Source organism: Macaca thibetana, chromosome 12 (assembly GCF_024542745.1).
Source record: "Macaca thibetana thibetana isolate TM-01 chromosome 12, ASM2454274v1, whole genome shotgun sequence".
NCBI classification, from domain to species: domain Eukaryota; kingdom Metazoa; phylum Chordata; class Mammalia; order Primates; family Cercopithecidae; genus Macaca; species Macaca thibetana.
The window spans coordinates 280,666-307,129 of NC_065589.1; the positions used below are offsets into that span (position 1 = coordinate 280,666).

The 26,464-nt window shown below is 51.3% G+C and overlaps 2 protein-coding genes across 2 annotated transcripts in view; both read left to right on the forward strand.

Moving 5' to 3' along the window:
• Positions 1 to 7,193: 7,193 nt before the first annotated feature.
• The window catches only part of LOC126932803 (contactin-associated protein-like 4), an 84,395-nt gene continuing 65,124 nt past the window's right edge, over positions 7,194 to 26,464 (forward strand). The window contains exons 1-5 of the mRNA XM_050751996.1: positions 7,194 to 8,289; positions 12,223 to 12,403; positions 19,983 to 20,089; positions 21,472 to 21,591; positions 24,987 to 25,184. Coding sequence (XP_050607953.1) covers positions 8,208 to 8,289; positions 12,223 to 12,403; positions 19,983 to 20,089; positions 21,472 to 21,591; positions 24,987 to 25,184 — 688 coding nt within the window. The 5' untranslated portion in view covers positions 7,194 to 8,207. The remainder of the gene's footprint in view (positions 8,290 to 12,222; positions 12,404 to 19,982; positions 20,090 to 21,471; positions 21,592 to 24,986; positions 25,185 to 26,464) is intronic.
• THAP4 (THAP domain containing 4) overlaps positions 21,071 to 26,464 on the forward strand; it is a 691,437-nt gene continuing 686,043 nt past the window's right edge. Inside the window, exon 1 of the mRNA XM_050751954.1 lies at positions 21,071 to 21,080. The gene's annotated coding sequence lies outside the window, so the exon portion shown is untranslated. The remainder of the gene's footprint in view (positions 21,081 to 26,464) is intronic.

Here is a 26,464-nt window from a genome sequence, read left to right on the forward strand (position 1 = left end):
TGTTTGTGTGTGCCTGTGTGTACATGGTTTTGTGTGTGTCTGTGTGCCTGTGTGTGATTTTGTATATACATGTGCATGTGTGTGCCTGCGTGTGCATGGTTTTGTGTATATATGTGCATGTCTGTGTGTCTATGTGTGTGGTTTTGTGTATACATGTGTGTGTCTGTGTGCCTGTGCGTATGAGTGGTTTTCTGTGCACATGTCTACGTGTCTGTGTGTGTGCATAGTTTTGTTACGTTTAATTTTAGTTTGTACATGTGCCTGTGTGTGTGTGTGCCTGTGTGTGTGCCTGCGTGTGCCTACAACACTCTGTGTGTTTAAGAATGTTAATGGCAGCATGCTAACACTTAGCACAACTTTTATCTCTTCTGCAGGATCAGAAGTGATTGATTTTGATGGAGAAAGTTCCCTGCTTTACCGATTTATTCAAAATACCAGGAGTCCAGGAACAGACATCATTTCTTTGAAATTTAAAACTCTGCAGAGTGATGGGATTCTATTCCACAGGGACGGACGGAATGGGAATTGCATCACCCTGGAATTAGTGAAAGGAAAACTCATTTTATTCATAAATTCAGGTAAAATTATCAGTCGAGGACTTCAATAATCTGATTACTTAGACATAATTTATGTCGAAATATTTTTGCATGTAATCTTTAAGCAGTCATTACGGATGCAAGGGCCTGTGTCGGCTCATGGAAATGGTGCAGGTGGGACCGCTGTACGGGAGGGGATCACTGGGCTCTCACGTCCTTCAGTGCCACTCCGTAGCTCCATCCCACAGTTTCCCAGCCCCAGCACAGCAGACGTTTCGGGCCAGATGATTCTCTGGGCAGGGCCCTCCTGTGCACTGGCGGGGGGTGGACAATGTCCTGCTCTCTGCCCCCTCTGCTCCCAATGCCAGGAGCACCCCAAAGCCATGACCATCAGAAATGTCTCCAGAATGGCCCGATGTGCCCTGGGGACAGTGATCCCTGACTGACCATCACTGTCCCATGCTACGGACGACAAGGCTGCCACAGCAGTAAGGAAAGTTCACAACACAGACAAGGGTTTTCCAGGAAAACGAGTCTGTGACAGACTCGTAAAAGGTGGTGAAAAGAGAGGGTCAAGAATGGGGTTGCCGGGGTGGGAGGGCCTCATGCCCAGGTCAGATGCAGCCACTCCCAGGACCAGGGTGCTGACCTCCCCTTCTGGATGGGACCTGACAGCATCTCCTTCCTTCTGCCCAGGCAACGCCACGCAACCCTCACCACCTGGCCAGGGTGGCCTGGCGCTGGGCAGCCTGATGGACGATGGGCACTGGCACACAGTGCGGCTGGAGTGCTCTGGCCGGGGCCTGAACCTCACAGTGGACAGGCACTCGAGACCCATCTGGGCACCGGCGGAGCTGTGCCATGCGGACCTGGACCCTGAGGTGCGGCTTCCTCATCCTTTGCACAGACCTGGCAGCTCAAACTCCATCTAGGCCCAGGAGGAGCAGCACAGTGGATGGGCCCTTCCTGATGTTCAGGGCTGCAGATGCCGTCCCTATCCCCTCGCAGGAGCATTTGCAACATGGGCGTGAGCCTCACCACCATCACGACCTCTGTAACCGGGAAATCACTTTCTAAGAGAACTGGAAGAGTTTGGCAATGTTTCCCTTTGCCAGGGTGGCCCGGTGTCCTCAGGGCCCTGAGTCCCGGCCACCCTCCACCTGCCGTCCAGCTCCAGTAGAAACAGCCCCATCCCCTCCCAAGGGCTCCATTTGATGCTAAATTACCTTTTCCCCAAATGACAGCCGCAGAGGCTCTGGCGCCAGTTGACATCAGCTCATGTAAGATGTTTTAGAATCTATGTCTTAGATTCATTCAAAAGTAACAGAATAATTTTATAGAAGTACACAAAATTAACCCATCTAGACCGAGCCTGCCCCATTTATGAATCATCAATGTTTTAAGCAAATTGTCAGAAATTGTCAGTAATAAAGAATATTACTGATGTTATGACTCGGGAGGCTGAGGCAGGAGAATGGCGTGAACCCGGGAGGCGGAGCTTGCAGTGAGCTGAGATCCGGCCACCGCACTCCAGCCTGGGTGACAGAGCGAGACTCTGTCTCAAAAAAAAAAAAAAAAAAAAAAAAGAATATTACTGATGTTATGTTTCTTTCTAAGATCAGCTTTGGAGGGATTTTAGCACCAGGAAAGCCAATGGTGTTTCCAAGGAAAAACTTTCGTGGATGCCTAGAAAACATTAATTTTAATGGAGAGGATGTCATTGGTTTGGCCAAGCAGCAGGGACCACAGATCCTCGTCACGGTAAGAGTCCCCCGAGGAAGTCGGTGCCTCCAACTCCCAACCGTGTCCTTGTCTAAGGTGAGGCTCGTGACTTTAACAGCCTCCTCCGAGCAGCTGCGAGCACAAGCAGACCGGCGTGAGCACAACTCATGCTGTTTCTGGCATGAGACGAAGAGACCTGTATTTGATTAAAATAAAATTAAGCCTCAGTGCATGATTTCCTTCTGTGGAGGCATCATCCCTCCCCAGAGGCCAGTCTTTTGGCGCATAATTCCCTGCAAGCAGCTTTGCTTCAGGACCATGGCACATACCGGAGCCCCTGGTTCCCTGGGGTTAAATATCTTGGTGTTTTCGAGACATTTGGAATAACGCTTCTGCCATGGAAGTTTGAACATGAGCATGAAACTAACATGCTGTGCTTTCATGTCGCTAACACGCCAGTGCAACGGTTTCGTTGACTGACGGGACGGGCAGGTGCATTTACACCCAGGGAGGCCGGCTGGACCCAGGACCAGCCTCAGGGCACATCTGCAGCCTCAGTGCTGCCCTTACCCGGATCCCTTTACCTGGTATCCTGGTTAAAACCCCAGTCTTCCGGGCTCTGTTAATGGGGTCCACTCCTGAAATTTATCTTTTTTTCACCGTGGGCTGAGCCCCGGGGCAGGAGTCGGCCGCTGAGGCCTGCCCCGAAATCCGGGTCCGTCTGTGGCTCCGCCCTGGGACCCTGGGCCGCTCACCCCGGCACGCAGGAAGCGAGCTCCCCACGCCCAGTGAAAACACGTTTTTACCACGTCTGCGTCTCCGGGAAGAGGGTGGGCCGGACCCAGGGCAGCAGAGGCTGGGAGCGGGGCTGTGGGCTCGGCTGGGTCGTCCTGGGGTCTGCCGGGTGCAAGTGTGGGGCCCGTGGGCACCGTGGAGTAGGGGACGCGGGGCATCCAGATGGGAACAGGCCAAGCCTGGTGGGGCCGGGAGGGATCCCCTGACCGGGAGGACCCTCAGTGCCGCCCTCCATCTCCCCCTCCCAGGGAACCGTCGCCTTTGCCTGTGCGCACCCCCAGACCGTGCCCGCCACGTTTCTGAGCGCGCAGAGCCACTTGGCGCTGCCCGGCTCCCCCGGGGCGGACGCGGCCTCCGTCAGCTTCCAGTTTCGCACGTGGAACCGCGCGGGGCTGCTGCTGTCCTGGGGGACCCGCCCGGGCTCCGGGGGCTTCTTCCTCGCGCTCCAGGACGGGAGGCTCCACGTGGGTCCGCGCGCATCCCCGGGACAGGCGCAGAGCGGCGCCCGCACAGGTAACTCGGGGTCCCGGCCCCAGCTCTGCAGGGAGCGCGGATTTTAGGGACCCCCGGGAGCCCCGCTTCCCCGGAACACAGGCGCCCGCTGTCTACACCACGGGAAGCACCTGGGTTCCGGAGAAAGGGTGCCCGCCCCCGGGAAGCGGGATCCTGGAGCCCAGCCCGTTTGGGTTTGCAAGCGGCGTCGCATCTGAGAGCTGCGCCCAGAGCTGCGGTCTCCCTGGTGTCTGCACATTTGCGGGAAGAGATGCCTCCATTACGCAGAGAGCTGCCATGACTGAGATGAAGGAGGGGGATGTGTGAAGGCCGGGGCCAAGAGAGGGACCTTTCCCCATGCCCTTTCCGGAGGGAGTGCCCAGGCCAGCTCTGCCTCCTCCCGCAGGTGCTGGGGCCTGGAGGGTCTACACTTGGGATGGAGTGTCTACACTCGGGAGGTGAGGCAGGTGTCAGGGAGGTGAGCTATACACAGTAACACGTTTTCCTTCACGTACATCCTCTCGATAAACACCTTTCCACAGGATGGAGGGAGCGCTGGCTGCTGGGTGCTGCCCCTGAGGTTGAGTTCCACGGTATCGTTGGCACGGTCAGGTGTGCCATCTCTGACACGCTGTGGCCCGCGTAGTCCACGCTGGAGCACAGCTTTTAGCAGGGCTGCACTGCTTCTGCGTGTCGCCGCTGGAATCTTTGTTTTTTTTGTTGTTTTTTTTTTTTTTTTTTTTTTTGAGACGGAGTCTCGCTCTGTCGCCCAGGCTGGAGTGCAGTGGCCGGATCTCAGCTCACTGCAAGCTCCGCCTCCTGGGTTCCCGCCATTCTCCTGCCTCAGCCTCCGGAGTAGCTGGGACTCCAGGCGCCCGCCACCTCGCCCGGCTAGTTTTTTTTTGTATTTTTTAGTAGAGACGGGGTTTCACCATGTTAGCCAGGATGGTCTCGATCTCCTGACCTTGTGATCCACCCGTCTCGGCCTCCCAAAGTGCTGGGATTACAGGCTTGAGCCACCGCGCCCGGCCGCCGCTGGAATCTTTGATGAGGGATCAGGGTCACACATATGCTGGTTTAGAATAACGCCCAGGCCCTCCATGGAATCATCAGACATGAATGTTTAAGGAACGCTGGGTCCACTCTCTCTTGTCTCATCATCTGTGCCCAAAGCAACAAAATAGGACATCGCCAGAAACTGAGCAAGAAAGAGATTTGGAAGCGAAATGGGGAGAAAAGCAGGCATGCACACTTCTATAGATAGCTCTAAAATTTACTTCTGTTTGTACTCCCTGCATCACTGAAAAATAAGTGGAGGCTCCAAAATTACTAGTCCCTTTGATATTTTTAAGCACCGTCCTTTGATCACCTGCTTAATGTTAATAATGAGATAAATTGACATGAGTTAGGTTTGTGAGAAAGAAAGAAATCAGATTCACTATCTTAGCAGTGAGCAAGCTTTCGAGATTATCATCAGAAAAATGTTAATTTATAGTAGGTGTGTCATGATCACATGGCTCATGGTGATGGATCTGATGTCCTTGGCAGAGATTTCAAGCATGGCTTAATTTTAAACATCTGAAAGAACCTGCATCAGTGCGATGGTACTTTAATAAGCACCACAAAGCCAGTCTCATTTTTAACTAGTCTATTGGTGTAAATATTTGAAAAACTGCTGGGAATAAGATTATAATAGATGTTTCAGTATTTATAATAATGTTACTCTCCTGCAGAAGGAATTTATTATGAGTCTCTGGTGGGCACCCAGGTGGCCCTAGGGACCCCATCCCCTGGGGTTGCTGCCACCAGTCGGCTCTGTGCAGAGGGCGAGTTGGATTTGGAGGCTTGTCTGATAGAAAGAAGGTGGCAGAGTGATAGCTGTCACTTAGGAGGTTAAGATGCGGAGCCAGAGCTGCTGACTGGGGAGTTGCTCTCCCTCTGTTGGGTGAAGCTGGCTGCTGTGTTGTGAGCCCTCCGTGGAGAGGCTCACGTGGGGAGGGACAGAGGGCAGTCCCCAGCCAGACCCAACAAGGGACGGTCATGATTCACTATCATTCCCATGCTGTGCATGCATTTCCAGAACCCATTCATCTGATAAATCAAAGTTTGGACACTTTAACCAGAATTTTTCCTACCAATTCCCACCTTTTAGTTTTCTTTTTTTAAAAAATTATTGTTTATTGCTAGATTTAGCAAAGCAAGCAAATGTTATATTTGAAGCATATCTGATTAAACCATAGATGATTTGACAGTTTTCTCACAATATACACATTTTTTTTTCTTTTTTTGAGACAGAGTCTCACTGTGTTGCCCAGGCTGGAGTGCAGTGGTGTGAACTTAGCTCACTGCAACCTCCACCTCCTGGGTTCAAGCAATTCTCCTGCCTCAGTTTCCCAAGTATCTGGGACTACAGGCACCTGCCACAATGCCCAGCTAATTTTTTATTTTTAGTAGACGCGGGGTTTCACCCTGTTGACCAGCAGGATGGCCTCGATCTCCTGATCTCGTGATCTGCCTGCCTTGGCCTCCCAAAGTGCTGTGATTACAGGCGTGAGCCACCGCGCCTACCAAAAAATTTTTAACCTATGGCTCACACAATCAGCATTTGATAATTCGGGTGTTATTTTAAGCACAGCTATAGGAACTCAATATAGTGGCTTTTTAACTAGAATAATATACTTATGAATTATTATAATAAATACAATTTTCTATTAAATAAGGGTTTTTTCCTTAGTTATTAGAGATTTAAACTGGTAATCTGTTATGTATTAAGATTGTTACATGGAATTATAGTTAAATTGTGTTGAGCATGGAGCTGGGTTGAGTTGTAATTTGCACAAAGTTTTGAATTAGAAGGTAAAGTTTTCAACATAATTTCCAACTTTGCAAATTTTTATGTTAAACTGTTTAAAAATATTATTTCAACCAATTAGGGGTCAAATATAATTATGCATGCCATGAAATGCTTTTCAATCTTTACTCCCCGTGTGAATATCAAACTGAAAGTCATTTGAAAGGCGATGGGATCCTAAGGAATAACCCACAATTGAAGAGCGATTCACGATTGAGATTGTACTGAATGAATAAATGCCTAACCGGATGTCTTTTCTGGTTGCTCTGCCTCTGCCTTCAGGGCTCCCAACACTGCCAGTCCCGGGCAGCGGCTGCCCTCAGGTATGTGTTTGTTGGACAGAGCTTTTTCTCTTTTTTTAATAATATTTTAAAACAGCAGCCAACATTTTAAAATCAAGATACTCAGCAATGAAACCCAGATGTCTGGCCTCGTCTGACAGACTGGGAATCTGGTGACCGTAAGGAGTCCCGGCTTCCCGTGGAGCTGCGCCCTCCTCCACCGACCCAGCCCACCCAGCCGTGCACCCTCGCTGCAGCCCCTGCCGTGTCAGCATAGGACAGGGAGGGTGGAAAACACAAGAAAGCCCATCTTGCCCAGAACCAGCAACGCCAGAGCCAGGTCCCCCAGGTCGGGCACTGAGGACCCCCAGCCCCGAGCCTCCTCAGCCTCCTCCACCTCCCTGACCCCTGGTGCAGCCCCACCTTCCAGGGACCCCACGCCTCCCTGTAGCCGTGCTCCTGGCTGAGGTTCAGTATTAGCAGCCTCCCAGTGGAGCTGTGCGCTGACATGAGCGATCTGGAGGCATCAGTCCCTTTCTGTCCAGGCGAGGGATCTGTGGCCGTTTCAGATGCGTGAGGAGAGACGGGCCTGGTCTCTGTGCTTAGACGTGCCACACGGACTGACCTTCTGCCTTACAGAGCGCAGCGGCGTGGTGGTTCAGCTACCACGGTAGCTACTACAGAGATTCGGGGTCCTTACCTGAAGTTTGTGAAATAGGAGAAAAATCACATAAGGCTTTTTAAAATGTATGCTGAAGTTGAGGAGAGTTTGGTATTTCTATGTGCCTTCCCAAAAGTCAAATTGCATGAGTGGGAGCAGGAAGGTGTCCTGGGCCAGGTGAGGGGGATGTCGGACGTTAGGGATGGTGCAGAAATGTGCCCTGGGGGGGAAGAGGATGGGCTGATCTCCCCCTACTCAAAGTGAGGGGCATGTCAGACATTAGGGATGGGGCAGAATGTGCCCTGGCAGGGAAGAGGACGGGCTGAGCTCCCTCCACTCTCCATGCAGAATGTGCCCTGTGGGGGAAGAGGACGGGCTGAGCTCCCTCCACTCTCCTTGTTCGGATTTCTGTGCTTGTTGCAGTCACTGATTTGTATCACTTTTTAAAAATACTTACACTGGGCATGGTGGCTCATGCCTGTGGTCTCAGCACTTTGGGAGGCTGAAGCAGGCAAATCACTTGAGGTCAGGATTTTGAGACCAGTCTGGTCAACATGGTGAAACGCCATATCTACTAAAAATACAAAAATTAATAAGGCGTGGTGGTGGGCGCCTGTAATCCCAGCTACTCGGGAGGCTGAGGCAGGTGAAATCGCTTGAACCCAGGAGGTGGAGGATGCAGTGAGCTGAGATCATGAGACTCTGTTTCTAAATTAATTAATTAATTAAATAAGCAAACTAACTAACTAATTACAAGGTTTGTGGTTTATGGCTGTGTCTTACCTGGTTTGGTTTCCACAGGTGTTGGATTAAATGACGGGCAATGGCATTCTGTCTCAGTGACATCCACGTGGGGCCACCTGAGCGTGATGGTGGACGATGACGTGGCCTCCACCGTCCACACCACGGTACCTGTGGGGGTCCACCCGGGCGATGCCTACCACTTTGGAGGTGAGTGAAGGGGCTGAGAATGCACAGGCTCCTTGTGTTCCTCTTCCCCACCTTGCATGTGGTGGCTGGGATTATTTTTATTACTGTTGCTGTATCACGTGTGGCTAATTCTCCAGCAGTTCAGCAAATATAAAGAACTTCACTTTTTTCCCAAGCAGCTCTACTGAGTGTAATTTACATTTAACAGCTGAGAGCCCCTCACCACCAGGATCTCGTTTGCCAGGTCGTATTTTCAGGGCTTGCCGCCCGAGTCTTTTCATACTGCATACGCTACATTCTGAGACCCCCCTGGTGTCCTTCCCGTTGCCTCTCCTGCGGCACAGCCCTGACCGAGAGTTCCAGCACTGCCCTCGAGTCAGGACGGCGGTCGGTAACGCTGCCGCGGGAGGCATGTGTGGCCGGCCCCTAGTGTGACTGCCACACGTCGGTGGTCCGCGCTGGCCTCCAGCTACTCAGTCGGGCTCCTTAGGCCGCAGGTGGTCCAGGTAGGAACACAGCAGTGCCACCCTGTCACGTGCACATGGGGCCGTCACTGGCTTACTGGTCACCTCCCCTTCCTTTCCTCGTGAAGTGAGCTTCAGGCAGCTCCACTGCATTCTGGGGCAACTTTCCATGTTTATTCCATCAGACCCTGAGCAGAGGATGCAGATGGCAAATCCCCGTAAACCCTGGTGGGTGCCAGAGCCATCGGCTTCACGCTGTGCTGGCGTTGGGCAGGTGGCACCTGGTCTGTGGGCTGCCCTCTGAGCTCTCTGAGTGTCCCGGGTCAGAATTCCTGGTGCAGACACCAGGTCACAGCGCGGCTCACCCCCTCGGAGCTGCAGAACCTGCGGCCTCCAGGATTAGGCTTTCCCCAGGAATCGTCACATCTCGGCGCTTCCGCACGGGGCTCCAGGCCGGACGCCTCTGCCGCGCATCTCGGTGCTGGGGGCTCTCGTGTCTGCGGAGAGCGGGTGGAGCCGACCCCTTCTTGGCTCTCCTTGCTCCCTCTTGGTGGAGCCGTCAGCCAGCTGCACACGCGTTTCTCCGTGAAGCCACACGGCCATTCCCTGTGACCGCCATCACCACTTTTGTTCAAAGTTTCAGAACTGAGTTTGTTCGGAAAGAGTGAGAGAATATGTTTTAAGGAAAAGGGAGATGCTCAGCGCCGTTACTGTTCTGGAATCTGAAGGTTACTCCAGGTTTGTACGGCGTGACTGTCCTTCCAGCCCCGGTCGGTAAAAGCAGATGGAGCACCCCACATCCAAAACCCCAAAATTCAAAATGCTGCAAAACTCAAAACGTTTTGAGTGCCAACATCATGCTCAAAAGAAATGCTCATGGGAGCATTTTTTTTTTAGATGGAGCCTCACTCTGTCGCCCAGGCTGGAGTGCAGTGGCACAATCTCGGCTCACTGCAACCTCCACCTTCCAGGTTCAAGTGATTCTCCTGCCTCAGTGTCTGAATAGCTGGGATTACAGGGACCTGCCACCATGCCTGGCTGATTTTTGTATTTTTAGAAGTGACAGGTTACGCCATGTTGGCCAGGCTGGTTTCGAACTCCTGGCCTCAAGCGATCCACCCACCTTGGCCTCCCAAAGTGCTGGGATTACAGGCGTGAGCCACCGCACCCGGCCAGCATGGGGACAATTTGCATCTTGGATTTTCAGGTTTGAGGTGCTCATCTGGTAAGTGTAATGCAAATACTCCAAAATCTGAAAATATCCCAAATCTGAAGCATTTTGGGCCCCAGGCATTTTTGATAAGGGAAAAGGTAAAATAGACCCCGTCCGTAGAGAGAAGCCAAATCTATTATGCCCGAGCTTCGGTGGACGCCGAACCACTTGAACTTCGGGTTTCACCCCTAAAGTGAGAAAATGACCAAGGGAGGCTTCAGCGTCTGCCCAGGTTCCTGTGACCTCATTTTTAATTTCAAATCTCAAATTTCCATGAGGCTGATATAAAGCATAGTAATGTGCTTTACAATGACTGGAGAGAGGCGAGGCATGCATGAGCTCATCTGTCATACGAATGTAAATTATTGGGAGAGAAAGTGTTGAATAGTTATGACTGTTATTCAAACATAGAGGAAAACTTAGTATGTAATTTTTCATGGAAAACCAGTATGACTGGGGCAAGAATTAAGATGCAGCGTGATTCTTACTCCCTTATCCTCAGTTCTTAGACATTTACAACTGACAATTAACAGAGGGCCACAAGGGAGTTCTTAAAAAAAAACCCTTACATTTGGTGGGTGAACTCCATGCTTCCCAAAATGACTTATTTCAGTTAAGCAGAGAGCATCTAATGACCATAAACCTATGTTTTACATAGGAATATGGTATAGTACTTTCTCGTGTTTAAATAAGTGGAAGCTTTTCTAAATTTAAAACAATTATCAAGTACTTTTTATCTGTAATTAGGGGGAAAATCATGCTCTGGTGCTAGAGGTTAATGAGTCATTATTTTGTGAGGTAGAAGAGCTAAGGTCTGAAAACCAGATTCTCTCAAGAATGTTTGGCATTGGATTAGGGTTCTCTAGAGGAACGGAACAGAACTAGCGAAAGGGGGTTTATGAAGCATGAACTCACACGATCACAAGGTCCCACAATAGGCCATGTGCAGGCTGCGGAGCAAGGAGAGCCAGTCCTAGTGCCAAGGCTGAAGAACCTGGAGTCCGATGTTCAAGGGCAGGAAGAGTCCAGCACGGGAGAAAGATGTGGGCGGGGAGGTTAGGTCGTATCTCTTTCATGTTTTCCTGCCTGCTTTATATTTGCTGGCAGCTGATTAGGTGGTGCCCACAAGCTTAAGGGTGGATCTGCCTTCCCCAGCCACTGACTCGAATGTGGGTCTCCTTCGGCAGCATCCTCACAGACGCACCCATCAGTACTTCACATCCTTCAGTCCAACCAAGGGGACACTCAGTAGTAACCGTCACAGGCATGAAACCACATGAATGCTGAAATGCATGGGACCGGGCCTCTCTGCATGTGGTGTTGATTAGGAAACCCCCTGACCGACTTGGGGTGTCGTGCTCCCCGCGCGGGGACCCCAGTGGCCGCCATGCTGAGCCACTCACCCTGGCCTGTGGCTGCAGGCTCCCCTCTGGCAGCGGCTCCTTCTCCTTGGCAGGGCTGGGGGCAGGGAGGGAGGGGGTAGGACAGACCTCAGGAAGCTGGACGCAGGGGTCCCAGGCGGCCGGGCAGAGGTGAGGCTCGGGAGCTGCTTCCTGGGGTCCAGGGCTGTGGTTGGGAAAACGATGCTGGCCTAACTCGGAGAATCAAGAAGCTTCCTTCTTTCACCACACATTTGGATGAGGTATCTGCTATTGCATGACTGTTACTTTTTAATGGTATTAAGATGTCATGTTGAAATTTAATTTTTGATTATATGTTTGACCAACTCACCCAAAACAAAAATGGTTGTTATAAAAACACATGTAAGTTTTTCTTTTTCTGCTGAAGCAAGTCTTTGGGACACCTGAGCTGACGGGCGAGGCTGCCGTGGTGTGTGGTCGGCACACCAGCCTCAGTGGGGGTGCCCAGTCACCTTCTGGCCTGATATTCTCCAGACTCTAACATTTTAGCTGTTTGTATGTACAATAATAAGACCTGTTATTTCATTTCTAATTGTAAATCCATGTGCATTTAGGTTTTTCCCTTAAGATCTGTCATGGTAAAAAAGAGTTAAATTTCTAGTATACTTTAAGAAAGGGCATTGAGTTCAGGGTGAATTTTAAATTCTCAGGGTTTCTCATCTTCTTACATTCTTGCCTCCAGGGTTATTTTATGCTCTGCTGACCTTTCATCCTCCCTCTTCCCAATGAGCAGGCAGCCCCGCCCACAGATGGAAGGCAGCCTGGCGTCAGGGGGAGTGCAACCGGCCGCCCACACCCCAACACTGTATCCACCCATTACCCTCTTCCTCTTGCCTCCTGTGCCTCTGAAACTCAGGGTGCCCCGCTCACGGCTCTGGCTCTGACTGCAGCCGATCGCTGGGACCACTGGGCGGATTCCAGGGGTGTCTGCGGCTCATCTCCATCGATGGCCAGGAGGTGGATCTGATCTCGGTGCAGCAGGGCGCCGTGGGGAACTTCAGCGACCTTCTGATTGACACCTGCGGCATCCTGGACAGGTGAGGGCAGCGAAGGGCTCAGAGTGTGAGGGCAGCCCACCTGGAAGGGCTCGGAGTGGACGTCCACAGGGGAAACGGTGTCTCCCCCACCTGGAAGGGCTCGGAGTGGACGTCCACAAAGGAAACGATTTTTCTTCCCAGCCCGCATCACAGGAAGTGAGAGGGCTGTTTCCCGTGAAAAGTCAGGAAGACAGTGTCGACAATTGCACACAGTAGCTTGTTTCAGGTGACGGTCGGTGCTGGGTGGAAGGCGCCGCAGGCATCCATGGGTCCTTGAAGAGGAGCCTCTGGAGGGAAAAACACGGGGAAGTGTTGGGAAAGCTGAAGTGTGGCAGAGACAATCAGGCTCTGAACCGGAATTACGTGGGCAGACAGAACAGCTGGGCCCATGCCCTTCCTGTTGTAAGTGGTAATATGTTTTTGAATAAACATTGCAGTTTGAAAACACTCCTTTTTCACCTGGGCAAGGAATTCGGTCAGAAAAAGCATTCAAATACTTTTAAATCTCTCTTCAGGTGTATCGAATCTCCTAGTCCTCGTTTAAAAAATCATTGGAACCCAGTGCTGTGTTTCACCAAACGTATTACCATTTACAAATCATCTTTGACAATAAAGAAAACACAATTCCCACCACTTAAATGGCTTCCCGCCACTTTTTAAACTCAGAGCCAGTTCCCCATATGTACACATTACACTGATTTTAAGTGGAAAATTCTCTGATAAAAATTTGTATAAGAAGACTTTAGCCAGTAAACCTGAACTTCGAGTTTTTGATTAAGTGGTGTTTGGGTGTAAAAACTGTGGCCTCACATGTCAGTCATGGCCCCGCAGTTCCGGGGCACAGACCTGCTGAGGACGAGGCTTCCCCATCTTGCTCCCTGGCGGTGGGAGAGCCTCGCAGTGAACAGGCCTGGCAGGGCCAGGGGACCTCCCTGTGTCTTGACCCGCAGGCAGTGCTGGGAGCCTGGGCTTTGCTGTGCCCACCAACGTTCAGCTCACGGGAAGCTCTTTTAGTAACTTGGCAATTCACCCACCCACCTCTGTGTGAAAATATCCTAACACGATGACAGTTCTTCATACAGAATCTGTTTAATCCAGTTTGATGTGAGACTCATTAAGTAAAGTAGATTTTAAACACCACATGGACAAATTTGTCATTATAGTACCACACATAAAATACTCGAATATTTGTGAACTTTAAACAAAGATCATGGATGTGAATTTAGTTTTTAAAATCCAACTTCAGGTTGAGATTTAAGGAAGTAATACAAAGCAGAAGTAGCATTTTGCATGACAGATACAGTTATGTATAGTAGTAACCCTGGACCGGGTTGTGTCTCGATAGGTTTTGTCTTTAACATTTAAAAGCATGTCTTATCCTTGTGTGCTCTGGGAGATAATGAAGGAAGCCCACACATTAGCCACACAGCCCTGCAGTTGTGTGTGAGGACACCGTCTGTTTCTCCATTTCCACATTGATGAACATTTTGATTGTTTCCAATTTTTCTTTTCTTTTTTTTTTTTTTTTTCCTTCTTCGAGATGGAGTTTTGCTCTTGTTGCCCAGGCTAGGGTGCAAGGGCGTGATCTCAGCTCACCACAACCTCCGCCTCCCAGGTTCAAGCAATTTTCCTACCTCAGCCTCCCAAGTAGCTGGGATTACGGGCACACGCCACCACACCTGGATAATTTTGTATTTTTAGTAGAGTTGGGGTTTCTCCATGGTGGTCAGGCTGGTCTCGAACTCCCGACCTCAGGTGATCTGCCCGCTTCGGCCTTATTGCACACAAAGCAGCTGTGAGCATTCCAGGACAAGCGTCTCTGTAGAAATGGCTCCATTGACCTTGGGTAAACATTGGTAAGGAAATAGCTGAAAACTATGGAGAGGCTGCTGAATGTTTTTTGAGAAGCTGCTACACTTTTCTAAAGTGACTGCGACTCTCACGTTCCCACCAGCAGTGTGTGAGAATTCCAGTTTTCCTGCATGCTTGCCAGCACGTGGTCCGGTCCATCTTCAATTTCTGCCACTCAGCAGGTGTGCGGCGGTCTGTCGCCCTGGCTTCCACCTGTGTGTACCTGGTGACGAATGGCGCGAATGGCCTTCTCATGGGCTCACCTGCCATCTGAGCACGTGCTCTAGAGAAATGTCTACTCAAACCTTGCGCACATTTGTTTGAATTGGATCCCTTGTTTTTTTTTTTTTTTTTTTTTTTTTTTTTTTTTTGAGACGGAGTCTCGCTCTGTCCCCCGGGCTGGAGTGCAGTGGCCGGATCTCAGCTCACTGCAAGCTCCGCCTCCCGGGTTTACGCCATTCTCCTGCCTCAGCCTCCCGAATAGCTGGGACTACAGGCGCCCGCCACCTCGCCCGGCTAGTTTTTTTTTGTATTTTTTTTAGTAGAGACGGGGTTTCACCGTGTTAGCCAGGATGGTCTCGATCTCCTGACCTCGTGATCCGCCCGCCTCGGCCTCCCAGAGTGCTGGGATTACAGGCTTGAGCCACCGCGCCCGGCCGGATCCCTTGTTTTCTTAGTGAGTTTTGAGAGTCCTTTGTGATATTCTGGATAGAAGTTCTTTACATGCTTTGCAAATGTTTTCTTCCAGTCTTCCTTTTGTTCTTTTATTCTCTTAACAAAGTATCTTTTGAAGAGCACAAGTTCTTAATTTTGATGAAGTCCAAGTTATTTTTTTCTTTTATGGATTATTCTTAAGACATCTTTGACTAACGTGAGATCACAAAGATTTTCTGCTATGTCTAATTCTAGAGATTTGTGGTTTAGATTTCATTTAGGTCTGTGATTAATTTTGGATTATTTTATAGATGGAGCAAGCTATGCAGAGTTTTGTTTGTTTCGTTTTGTTCTGCTTTGCACGCAAATATCCAGCGCCACTGGATGAAAAGCCTGTCCTCTCCCCATTTCACTGCCTGTGTACCTTCATGAAATCCATTTGTCCATAAACACATCTGGGTCCATAGCTGGGCTCTGCATTTAGCTCCTTTATTTTTCCAACTTTATGCCAATACCACATTTTAGGAATTATGATTTCTGAACGATAATATTTAAAATCAGGTTGTTTTACTCTGTTTTTTTCAAAATCACTTTGGTTACTTTAGGCCTTTCCACTTTTACATGAAGTTTAGAAGTAGCTTGTAAATTCCTTTAGATGATTCTTCTGAGAGTCTGCTTAGGATTTTGTTGAATCTGCAGATAATTTAAGGAGATTACGGCACTTCCAGCGCAGCTGAAGAACCACAGACCTGTCTTCTCACTCCTCCCTGGCCTGCGTGCATCATTGCTGTTTTATTTCGCTTACATTGTCAGTCCTCACACGTTTTTACTTTTGCTTAAACAGTCAAGTCTCTCATAAAACATTTTACATAACACACACTCGCACACACGTCAGTCCCCCCGCTGCCCCCGGGTGCTTTGTGTAGATGAGTATGACCGTCTGGTGTCCGTTTCCATCCATCTCCAGAACTTCTTCTAACATTCACTTTTCAGGGCTGTTGAGAATTAATTCATTCAGCATTTTTGTGCCTGGTGACATCTTTCCTACACCTTTGGTTTTGAAATATATTCTCACCGGGCATAAAGTCCTAAGAGGGTTTCCCTCCTCATTTTAATGGCAGCCGCCCACAGGTAATCTTCCGTTAGCCTTGCCTGAGTTCCACTGGACAAAATGTGCCATTTGCTACAGATGCATGTAAGATCTCTGTCTTTCTAACTGATTTTAAGCAATCTGATTATGAGGTACCTTAGGGTAGCTTTATTTATATATTGTGCTTGTGGGACATTAGGATTCTTGGATCTGTGTGTTTCTAATTTTTTCAAATTTGGGGCATTTTCTGTCATTATTTATTCTATTTTTTCTTCTCCCCTCTTTCCCATCTTTAGGAACTTAATGACATGTAGAACTGACCACCCGGAGTTGTCCTACAGCCCACAAATGCTTTGGTTTTGCTTTTAAAGTTATCTTTCCTGTCTCCTTCAGATGATTTCTTTTTATTTTTCTGTGTTCACTCATCTTTATGGCAATATCTAATCTTAAAGCCACTCAGTGTTGTTTTCATGTTAGACTTGTAATATCATCTCTAGTTGGTGCTTTTTAATAACTTCCATGTCTCTACTTAATTTCCGAACATACGAGAACAAATTCCCTGTCTATGAGAGCAGCATCTACATTTGGGGTTGGTTTGGTTGATTGGTTTTCCTTTGCCCGCCTGCACACGCTCGATGCAGGGCCACGCTCTGGGGTTCGCCTTACTTGGTGCCGTGTGACGTGCGTCCTGTGAGTGTTCAGGGCCACGCTCTGGGGTTCGCCTTACTTGGTGCCGTGTGACGTGCGTCCTGTGAGTGTTCAGGGCCACGCTCTGGAGTTCGCCTTACTTGGTGCCGTGTGACGTGCGTCCTGTGAGTGTTCAGGGCCACGCTCTGGGGTTCGCCTTACTTGGTGCCGTGTGACGTGCGTCCTGTGAGTGTTCAGGGACACGCTCTGGGGTTCGCCTTACTTGGTGCTGTGTGACGTGCGTCCTGTGAGTGTTCAGGGACACGCTCTGGGGTTCGCCTTACTTGGTGCTGTGTGACATGACATGCATTTTGTCAGTGTTCTTAAGCTTTGTTACCAGACACAGCCATTCCTCTTCTGTTTCGATTGTGAGATCTGTGAGTCTGAGCAGCACTTGGTCTCAGGGTCGCTCTTCTCCAGGGCTGAGGCCAGATGCTCTGAGTCCATGCTCTGTGTGGCTGGGCTGCCCTCCTTCCTGTGAAAGCCGGTGCCCTGCCTGGTGCCAGCCAGGCTGCTGCTCCTGCTGATCCTGGCGGTCCTTTCCCTGGCCCCAGGCGGCTTCTCCTCTGCACTCGGTGACCAGCACTGAATATTCTCGGGGCCCCTCTGGATCTGTAGAGCTCTCCCTGGCTGTCAGAGCTGCCCTCCCTGCCTTCCTTAACTCGGGGTCTCCAGGCTCCCCGAGGACCCCACTGCCTTCCTTCCTCACAGTCTGAAGACTCCAGAGGGGCCTGGGATGAGCAGAGGGCACGCCTGCCAGGTGCCCATCTCGTAGGAATGACGGCCTCCCTGCCTGATGACCAGTGTCTGGAAAACAAGTGACCACCCCATGTGCATGGCCACTGTGTGTGCTTGTGTCGAGTGGGAGGTAAACCCTGTCCCTGTCACCTCGCCTTGCCCGTCACTGGTGGCTCCATTCCGTGTATCTACCTGTTTACCTCTGTCCACGTCTGACTGAGCTGAGCACCATTTACCTCTGTCTACGTCTGGCTGAGCTGACCGCCTCTGCGCCCTCTGGCACACATTCGCAATTCAAGTATTTGAAAACCTTGATTTCTGAACACTTTCTTCTTCAGATTAAAGTCCCCGTAAGTATTCATTTCTCTGTGTTAGGAGAGTTGCAGGCCCCAGGTGCCTCTGCCCAGTGACGATGCATCGGTCCGGCCCCTCGTTGCCCCTCAGAACTGGGGAAAACCCCCACAACTGTTCCTGCCAGGACAGGACTTGATGGGAACACAACCTCCTGTGAAACGGCACCAGCACTTCACTAATTCAGAAAGGGAAGGCCCCGCTCTGTGTGTGCAGAATCCATGTTTTAAGTCATAACAAACTCATCAATCACTACAGTCCAGATCTTGCACACTGAGGGAGGAGTCTCCACACACACACACAAACACAGGCAGAACACGCAGTGTGACAGACGCTGACACATCACATACGCACACTCACGCCCACCAGCACTGGCTGCGCGTCCTTCCTTCCCGTTTCCAGAAACAATGGGTGCAGTCTGAAACCACCTTCCCAGCCGCGGGCCCAGGGGCTCAGGTGGGAGGAAAGAAAGTGCTGCCAGGCTGGGGGCTGGGAAGATGCTGCTGCCCCTTCCCCATCCCTGGACTCCGGAGGGGAGGCGTGAGCAGGCAGAGAAGGACACCCACTGGCTTCCGGGAATCCCTGCTCCGGTTCTTGTAATGGAAATGAAGACAGAGATGGGAGGGAATTGGTGCACGTCAGGCTCTTTCATACAACCTCACCTTCGGAGGGGTGGCTTGTTTATCTGGAGAAGTTCACACAAGATGAAAATCATGATGGGGACGTCTCAGGCAGCGCTTTAGGGGCTAGAAGGACTTGGGGTGGAGACATGGGGGGCGTTGGGTGAGGTGGAGGCCACAGGGCAGCGATTTATCCAGGTCCAGGCGCACCAGGGGGACCGTCTTGAGCTAACTCTTCCTCCTTTTATTTTACAACAGTGCAGTCTCATTCCAACCCTAAAATACAAACGAGGGATTGAGCCAGTGGATTGGGAAACGCAGATGAGTGAGGAAACAGCCCATTTGCTGGCAGACAGAGACTCAGGCTTCGGTTTCTACACAAGGAACTTAGCTCCTCACAGGCTCAAATCTCTTTTACATCTAGAAAAACACACAGTTCGTCATTTGTGTATCCGATCAATCAGTAGTGTTAGTGTTTTTGCTATCGATTTTAATTGTTCATCAATTCTCTTTATCACCCTTGGTTTCTATTAAATTCAAATATATAACATTTTAAGTCCATGATGATAACTATGTTAATAGATTTCTTTGAACTATCAAAATTGCTAATGTAAATTTGTCAACACAGAAATACTCATGGCGTACTAATGAATCATTGATAGGTTGCAAAATTGCCATGTACATTTATATTGTATATATTTAAATATAAGCATCAACACATGTATAACTATAGTGGTTATTTTATATGCTAGGATTTCAAATGACTTTTACCTTCTTTTTTGTACTTTTCTGGGTTATTTGAATAATAACAATAAAACATTTACTTTTTTGTATTCAAGAAAATTAGTTTTACCATAATCTACTAAAATTACAAAAGTCCTGTAAGTGAAATTTCAAGTGTCCCAATCTTAACGTTAATGAGGCCTATGGCAAAATACCCATCCATGCTTAGATGGCCGTTGGGTTTTCCATTTCCAGATTTATTCAATTTTCTTGGGAAAACAAAATGCACATAAAACTCTGGTGGTAGCTGGCTTTTATTCTAAATTCTAAATGGAAAAAGAATCATAACAATGGCATCCAGGCCTGCAATGAAGGATCCATGGGTCCCGGGCCAGCGCCATGTGTAGACGGAAGTGTACCTGACTGTCCCTTCGGCCCCTGTCCTCCCTCCCTTCCCTCCTCTCCTCTCAGTCTCTCCCCTCCCCTTCCAGTCTTCCTTCTAGGAATTAATGTCACAGAACATTTCAATATGATAAAATACCACTGTTATTTTCTATAAGAAATTGTCATTCCTGGCCACATGTAAGGTCAATATTGTGTTATTGTGACATAAAAAACAGAGAGTTGTCCAACACCAAGGGAAGAATTGCAAGTCCCGCTGCCTCAAAGCCAAACACAGGGCAGTCAGTTGAGCCTGACAGGTTTATTAGCTTGAGGTTTAGAGTTGGGAGCAAAGTTCTTAAGGACATCCCTCAACATCCCCGGCCATTTGAACTCTGTGCCCACACCTGGACTCGCCCTGCCACAAGACCCACGTTTCACAGTGACCAAGTGTGAACACCGACCATCTCTGCCCTTCTTTCAGGTGTTTACCCAACTACTGCGAGCACGAGGGCACCTGCTCCCAGACCTGGATGGCCTTCCACTGTGACTGCAGCAGCACTGGGTACACGGGCGCCACGTGCCATCGCTGTAAGCGGCTTCTCTCCCCGGGGTCCACACCTGTCACCTCCATAAGCAGCTTCCCTCCACGGGTCCACACAGCAGCTTCAGCGCAGGGGAGGGAGGGGAGGCGATGGTGGGGGTCCCGTTGCACCGTTGCACCTGCCCTCACCCTGCACACTTACCAGAGGGCCCTGCACGGGGAGCCCCTGGGACCAGCTCCCCTCACTTGATGCTGGAGGTCAGACCTGGGAACCCAAGCCTCGCTGCCTGGCCGGGGCGGAGGTGCTGGCACAAGGACCATCCTCTCTTCACAGTCATCCTCCGTCATGCCCAGTAGCATCACCCACAGAGCAGGTGCCCCCATCAATATGCTTTGGGGCATCCATTTTTCTTAATGGTTATCAGCAACTGTGATTCCAAGCACTCTGAGAAAACCACCAGAAGATAAGAGAGTGGTTCTTAACTGTGACCCACAAGCGAATTCACACTGAGCCGACTTCACTGTGGCTCTTCCAAGGAGAGCAAAGAGAGGTGATGGGGAAGCCAATCCCCAGTGGCTGGCGGGGAGGCAGCTCCGGGAGGTGAGGCGGGGAGGTGGGTCTCGGAGTTGAGGCGGGGCGGCGGCTCTAGGAAGCAAGGCGAGGAGGACGCTCGCAGAGGCGAGGCAGGGAGGCGGTGCTCGGAGGTGAGGCGGGGAGGACACTCCCGGAAGTGAGGCGGGGATGCGGCTCTCAGAGGCAAGGCGGGGAGGCAGCTCTGGGAAGTGAGGTGGGGAGGGTAGGTCTCGGAGTTGAGGCGGGGAGGCGGCTCTGGGAGGTGAGGCGGGCAGGCTGCTCTGGGAAGTGAGGCGGGGAGGGTAGGTCTCGGAGTTAAGGCGGGGAGGCCGTGCTCGGAAGTGAGGCGGGGAGGCTGCTCTGGGAGGTGAGGCAGGGAGGTCGCTCCCGGAAGTGAGGCGGGGAGTCGGCTCTCAGAGGTGAGGCGGGGAGGCCGCTCTCGAAAAGGAGGCGGCAGGAGGGGGACCCAGCCAAACAGAATCCCGTCACCTGTGACAGTAAAGACGCCACTCCCACCTGTGAGTGCGCCTGAGCCCAGCTCTCGACCTGTTTCCTTGTCACATAAGGTAACAGTGAACAGAACTTTCCACCAGACTGGGTAATTTTATTTGACTTTAGGGATTTAAAAGTGCTATAAAAATAGTTGCAACACTCCTCTTCTTTACAGTTAAGTATATTAGCACACATATTATGTCAAAAATAGTTTTGTATTTTAATACATGTTCACATTTTCCCCTGGAGGGTGGATATTTACCATAAGGCAGGACTTGGAACCTCCCTCATCTCCTAATTTGAAACGTTGAGAGTTCTGTTACATTTTATTTTGTGTATGGCGAATGATTGGATGACCCCCAGCTCTCTACGAGCCCTCCTGTGAGGCCTACAAGCACCTCGGCCACGCTTCAGGATTCTACAACATCGACCCAGATGGCAGCGGACCCCTGAAGCCGTTCCAGGCATTTTGTAACATGACAGGTGAGTTACAATGTTTGATTTAAGCGTGACAGCTTAAACTCACAATTGCAGCTCACCTAGTAGAAATTTACCTTATTAGAAGGTATATTAGGTAAGTCATTATTCAATAAAAGTCATAGTTATAAAACTTGAACAGATAGTACAAAAGCAAAAATCCATAATTATATTATTTCTGTGCAAGTGCTCTTTTTTGTGAAATATTTAATAGTAAAACCTGGCCTGTCAAATTTCAAAACAAAACGTTTCCTGACTTACCTGATTGGATGAGTGGATGTGCAGTCGGAAGAGTATTTGCACTTTTCCTGAGCCTGAGCAGAGATGCCTTCACGTTTGAGCTCTTGTGAGCCTGAGTAGAGCCTGGCCCTGGATCCCGAGCACTGTGGGGTCTGTTTCTATAACGATGGCCATGTCTGTGTATCCTGTCCCAGCCAGCGACTGTGCCTCCCCTCCCCTCAATGCCGATCTGTGTCCCTTGGTCCAGCTCAGACGCCTCCACCCTGAAGTATATTCCTCACTGCCCTGCGACAGAGCAGGCAACCCACCTGCTGCACCTGGCAGGGGAACGTTTACCTCTGCAAATTCTCCACTCTGCCAAGTTTTGGATCAATGTTCAGAACCATAGAAACAACAAAAAGTAAAGCAGGTGCAGGTGTCCACCCGGATCTCAGTGTCTCCCATGCACGAGGCTGAACAATGCCCCCCAGATTCATGCCGACCTGGAATCTGCATGGGACTTTATTTGGATAGAGGGTCTTTGCAGACTTAATCAGTGCAGATGAGGTTGTACGGAATTAGGGTGGGCCCCAGACACAGTGACCAGTGTCCTTAGGAGGAAAGAGAAGTTTGGAGACCCGGACCCGCCCACAGGGAACATGGTTGTGTGAAGACCAGCGGAAGCTGGAGTGATGTGGCTGCTAGTCAAACAAAGCCAAGGGTTTCTGGCACCCCCAGAAGCCAGAAGAGGCAAGGAAGGGGTGTCACCAGCATCTGCAGAGGGAGCGCGGCCCAGCTGGCACCCTGAGTTTGTACCCATGGCCTGCAGAACTGGGGGAGATTTCTGTTCCAAGCCCCTGGTCTGGTACTTTGCTCGGGCTGCCCAAGCAAACTAATATGGCCTGTAAGGAACTTAATTTACCTTAAAATATTCATTTATGGGTATATTTCTTACGATGACTTGAATAGGTTAAAAAATCCTAAGGAAGTTTTTCATTTTCGTCCCCTCAGTACCCCCCATAAAGTCTGACAGCTTTTGCCTGTAGCCCAGCGTCTGCAGGAAGTCGGGCAGGTGCCCCGGAGAGACAGCGAGCCAGGCCAGGGTACGGAGCAGCCTGAGGATGGGGTGGCGGCAACAGGCAGGTGGCCCCTGGTCACGCTGGCACTGGGACAGGGAGACTTGGTGGGCGACGCCAGAGGCCCCTCCAGCTCCATTTTGTCCAACTCTAGAATGGCAGCCGGCTTGGGATCTGGAAGAAAGCAGCGGGACTGGTCAGCTGCAGAAACGGGAGCGCATTCTTGTGCAGTGTGGGGGCTGGACATCTAGGACCAAGGCGTCAGAGGGTCGGTGCGCAAGGCCCTGAGGGGGCCTCTGTTCAGGCCTCTCTCCGTTCACGGAGGCTCTGAGGGGTCTCTGTTCAGGTCTCTCCCTTGCTCCCAGGATTTCTCCCAGTGTTTGGTGTTTCATGGTTGTTAGGGACCCCCAGACCCCCATCTCTGCCTGCATCCTTCCATGGTGTTGTTTCATGTGGTGGTGTTTCGTGTGTGTGCGTGTGTGTGTATGTGTTCAAATCTCCCCTTTCACAAGGACAGTGGGGTTGGATCAGGCTGGCCCTGCTCCACTTTGGCCTTGCCTTGTCTAATTTCATCTGCAACCACCCTGCTCCTAATAAGGCCACATTCAAGGTCATGGGGTTAGAACCTCAGATTTCCACATGTTCACATGTCAGCACATGAATTTTGGGAGCCACACTTAGGCTGGCAATGCAAAGCACCCCTGGCTGTGCTGGAATTTGGCTTCTCCAGTGGCCATCCCCTAAAGGAGCAGTGTGTCCAGGGTCGTGCAGGCAGAGCCCCGCCTTGTTTGCAACTCATGCCTCTACTCGGCCAAGAACACTTTTACCTCCAAAGCGGGTGGGCGATTTTCTGCCTCGAGGGAACCCTATCACTGAAGACAGAGTGAGCCCCGTGACGACTCCTGCCATCGAGCCACAGGCGCGGAACCCATGATCAAAATGTCACCCGGCCCCTCTTGGGGTCACTGGGACCCCACCTTTCTGCCAGATGAAACACTGGGGCTTCATGTAGAGGAGAGGACGGGAAAGGAGGTGCGTCTGGGAGTCCCAGGCGGGGAAAACAGGCTAGCCACTTGCTGGCTGGGTGGTGTGGGCAGCGCCTCCTTCAGCCACAGCCTTCATGGCCCATGCGTGTTTCTCTGCAGACTCCAGGCCGTGGTTCTCCAGGGACCCTTCTGGCTGCCAGCCTCACCCTCGCTGCTCTCCTGGGCTCTGAGGCCTCACCTGTCAGTCACACTGGGACCAGTAGAGGGTCCAGGGCTAGGGGTCCAGCCTCAGGGTGGAGTGGTCTGGAATGCAGCTGGCAGCCGTCTGTGGCTGCGTCTCACTCCCCTGGTCCAGGTTGCACTCGCCAGGACACACAGGAGGGGCCTCTGCAAGGAGAGGGTAACAGAGGGGCAGGCACAAATCCAAGTCCAATGACGGTGTCACGGGCTCTAATTTGACAAGTCCCGATGAGAACATACTGCATAACCTCCAGTCTCGGGTGGTGCCAGGCGTCTGGACTGCACACGCAGGGTGGGGCTGGAGCGGCCACATGCCTCCTCCCGCACAGCGTTCGGCGTGCAGGGCAGGTTTCATTCTCAACACTAGGGAAGCTGGGCCAGGGCCAAGGCACAGGAGGGACCAGCCTCATCCTGCCCTTCCGGGCCTAAGCCATGGAGCCGACCCTTCTGGGCCAGTGGCCTCCTGAGTGGTGCCTAGTGAGGAAGGAAGGGAACACCCAGAGGATCAGGGCTGCAGAGGTACCAGGGGTGCCCACAGGGCTCTTGTGCAGCAGTGAGAAGCACATTTTAGGAGTAGAGAAGGTGTGGTTTGCATAATTTTAGATCATTACAAAATGTTAATGACCATTTCTTCTACTTTTTCGCCTATAACATTCCATCTGGCTAAATACCTAGAAACACGCATGTTCGTGGCTGGATCCCCTTGGATACTGAGTAACACAAATCGTAACAAGAGGCCACCCCTTCTCAGGACCTAATGTTCTAGAATCCTATTAATCTGATTCTTGGACTCCGACGTCTCAGGACCAGTGGGCACCCGGGGTCTGTGTGTGCTGCTAGTGACACTCCTTCTCCTCTCTCTCCTGCTCTCGCCCTGGAGATGTTCCGTGGACAGTGCTGCAGCACAACGGCTCGGCCTTAACCAGGGTCAAGGGCGCGAGCCTGGAGAACCCGCACCGGGCAGTGTTCCAGTACACGGCCAGTGCAGAGCAGCTGCTGGCCAGCGTAGACCACGCCAGGCACTGCCAACAGGAGCTGGAGCTCCACTGTCGGAGGTCTCGGCTGCAGGACCCTCGAGGTAGGCAGCCCCTCCCAGCCCTTCCTGACCTGAGCCTGGGAGGTGTGGGTGTCACAGTCGAGGGTTTCAGGAAGAGCTTGATCCAGGGGCAGCTCGCAGAACACCATGGCGGGCAGAGACGTTCCTGATGGATGCTGTGTTTTCTCCCTTTAGAATATTTTACTGAGGTGCCGACTTTCTTCAGCCCCCATCCGCTCCTCATGCCCCAGGTCTTCACCGTCCTGAGACCTTGCTGGTCCTCCCGGGTTTTCCAAACAATCCCATATTTCCTCTGTAAGGACAGACGTGTCTCTCTGTGGGCTCTGCTTTCGCAGGGCACTGCCCTATTTAGGAAGTTCTAGAGCCTTGCTGAGCAGACAGACCCCTCCACCTAGTGTCCAGGGACCCCGGGCTGACCCCACTGAGCCTTAGCTCCGCTGCATGTCATGCTTTTCCTCAGCCTGGAGTGTGGGGGTGTCAGGCTGTAATTGATCCATAACCATGATCACTCACCCTTGGATTTTGCAAATCAATCCTTTCATAAATTAGAGAAACTGGAGCAGAGTGAAGTTGGCCTCAAATAAAGCCACTGCCGCTCCATGTCATTTTCACTCAGCGCCTTTTCTGGTAAAAGATGGAGTTACAGGATTAAGGGCAGCACCCCACAGGGCGCCTGGCCCTTGGCAGAAGCATGGCCTGTGAACATCACACGCGTGTGTGTTGTGTCCAGTGAGACTGGAGGCGGCCGCCCACTCAGCCCCGTCCTGTCGGGCCAGCTGCTGGCCTCATGCACACCAAGGGACCGGGTCTCCCAAGCCTGGGGCAGCTTGCTGTGGATGTGGCCCTTCTGCCACCCTCCCCAAATGCCAGCCCTCCTCCCGGACCCCCCTACACTCTGGGGCTCAGGCCACCCTGGGATTCATGTCCGGAATATCAGAGGCCAGGTCCCACGTCGGCCACAGTGAGCTGCGGGATTGAGGGCTGTGCTGGGTCCCTCTGAGCCGGGGAGGGGTGCAGGGAGGGGTGCTGGGAGGGGTGCGGGGACAGGTGCCGGGATGGGTGCAGGGAGGGGGCCCGGCCTTTCCCTCAGGGTTGGAACTTGGGGTGAGCACAGGAGAGGTCAGCATTCGGGTTTCAGTGTTCATGATTCCGCACAAACAGCCCTTGCACTGCACACACCGTGTGGGGCATCCACCCCGAAGCCTGTGCTGGGACCACAGGGGACTCTGGGGCAGGTCCTGTGTCCTGGGACAGCCTTGGCCTCCCTGGGTAGGATGTGCCATCGCGTCCTCGGGGGCTGC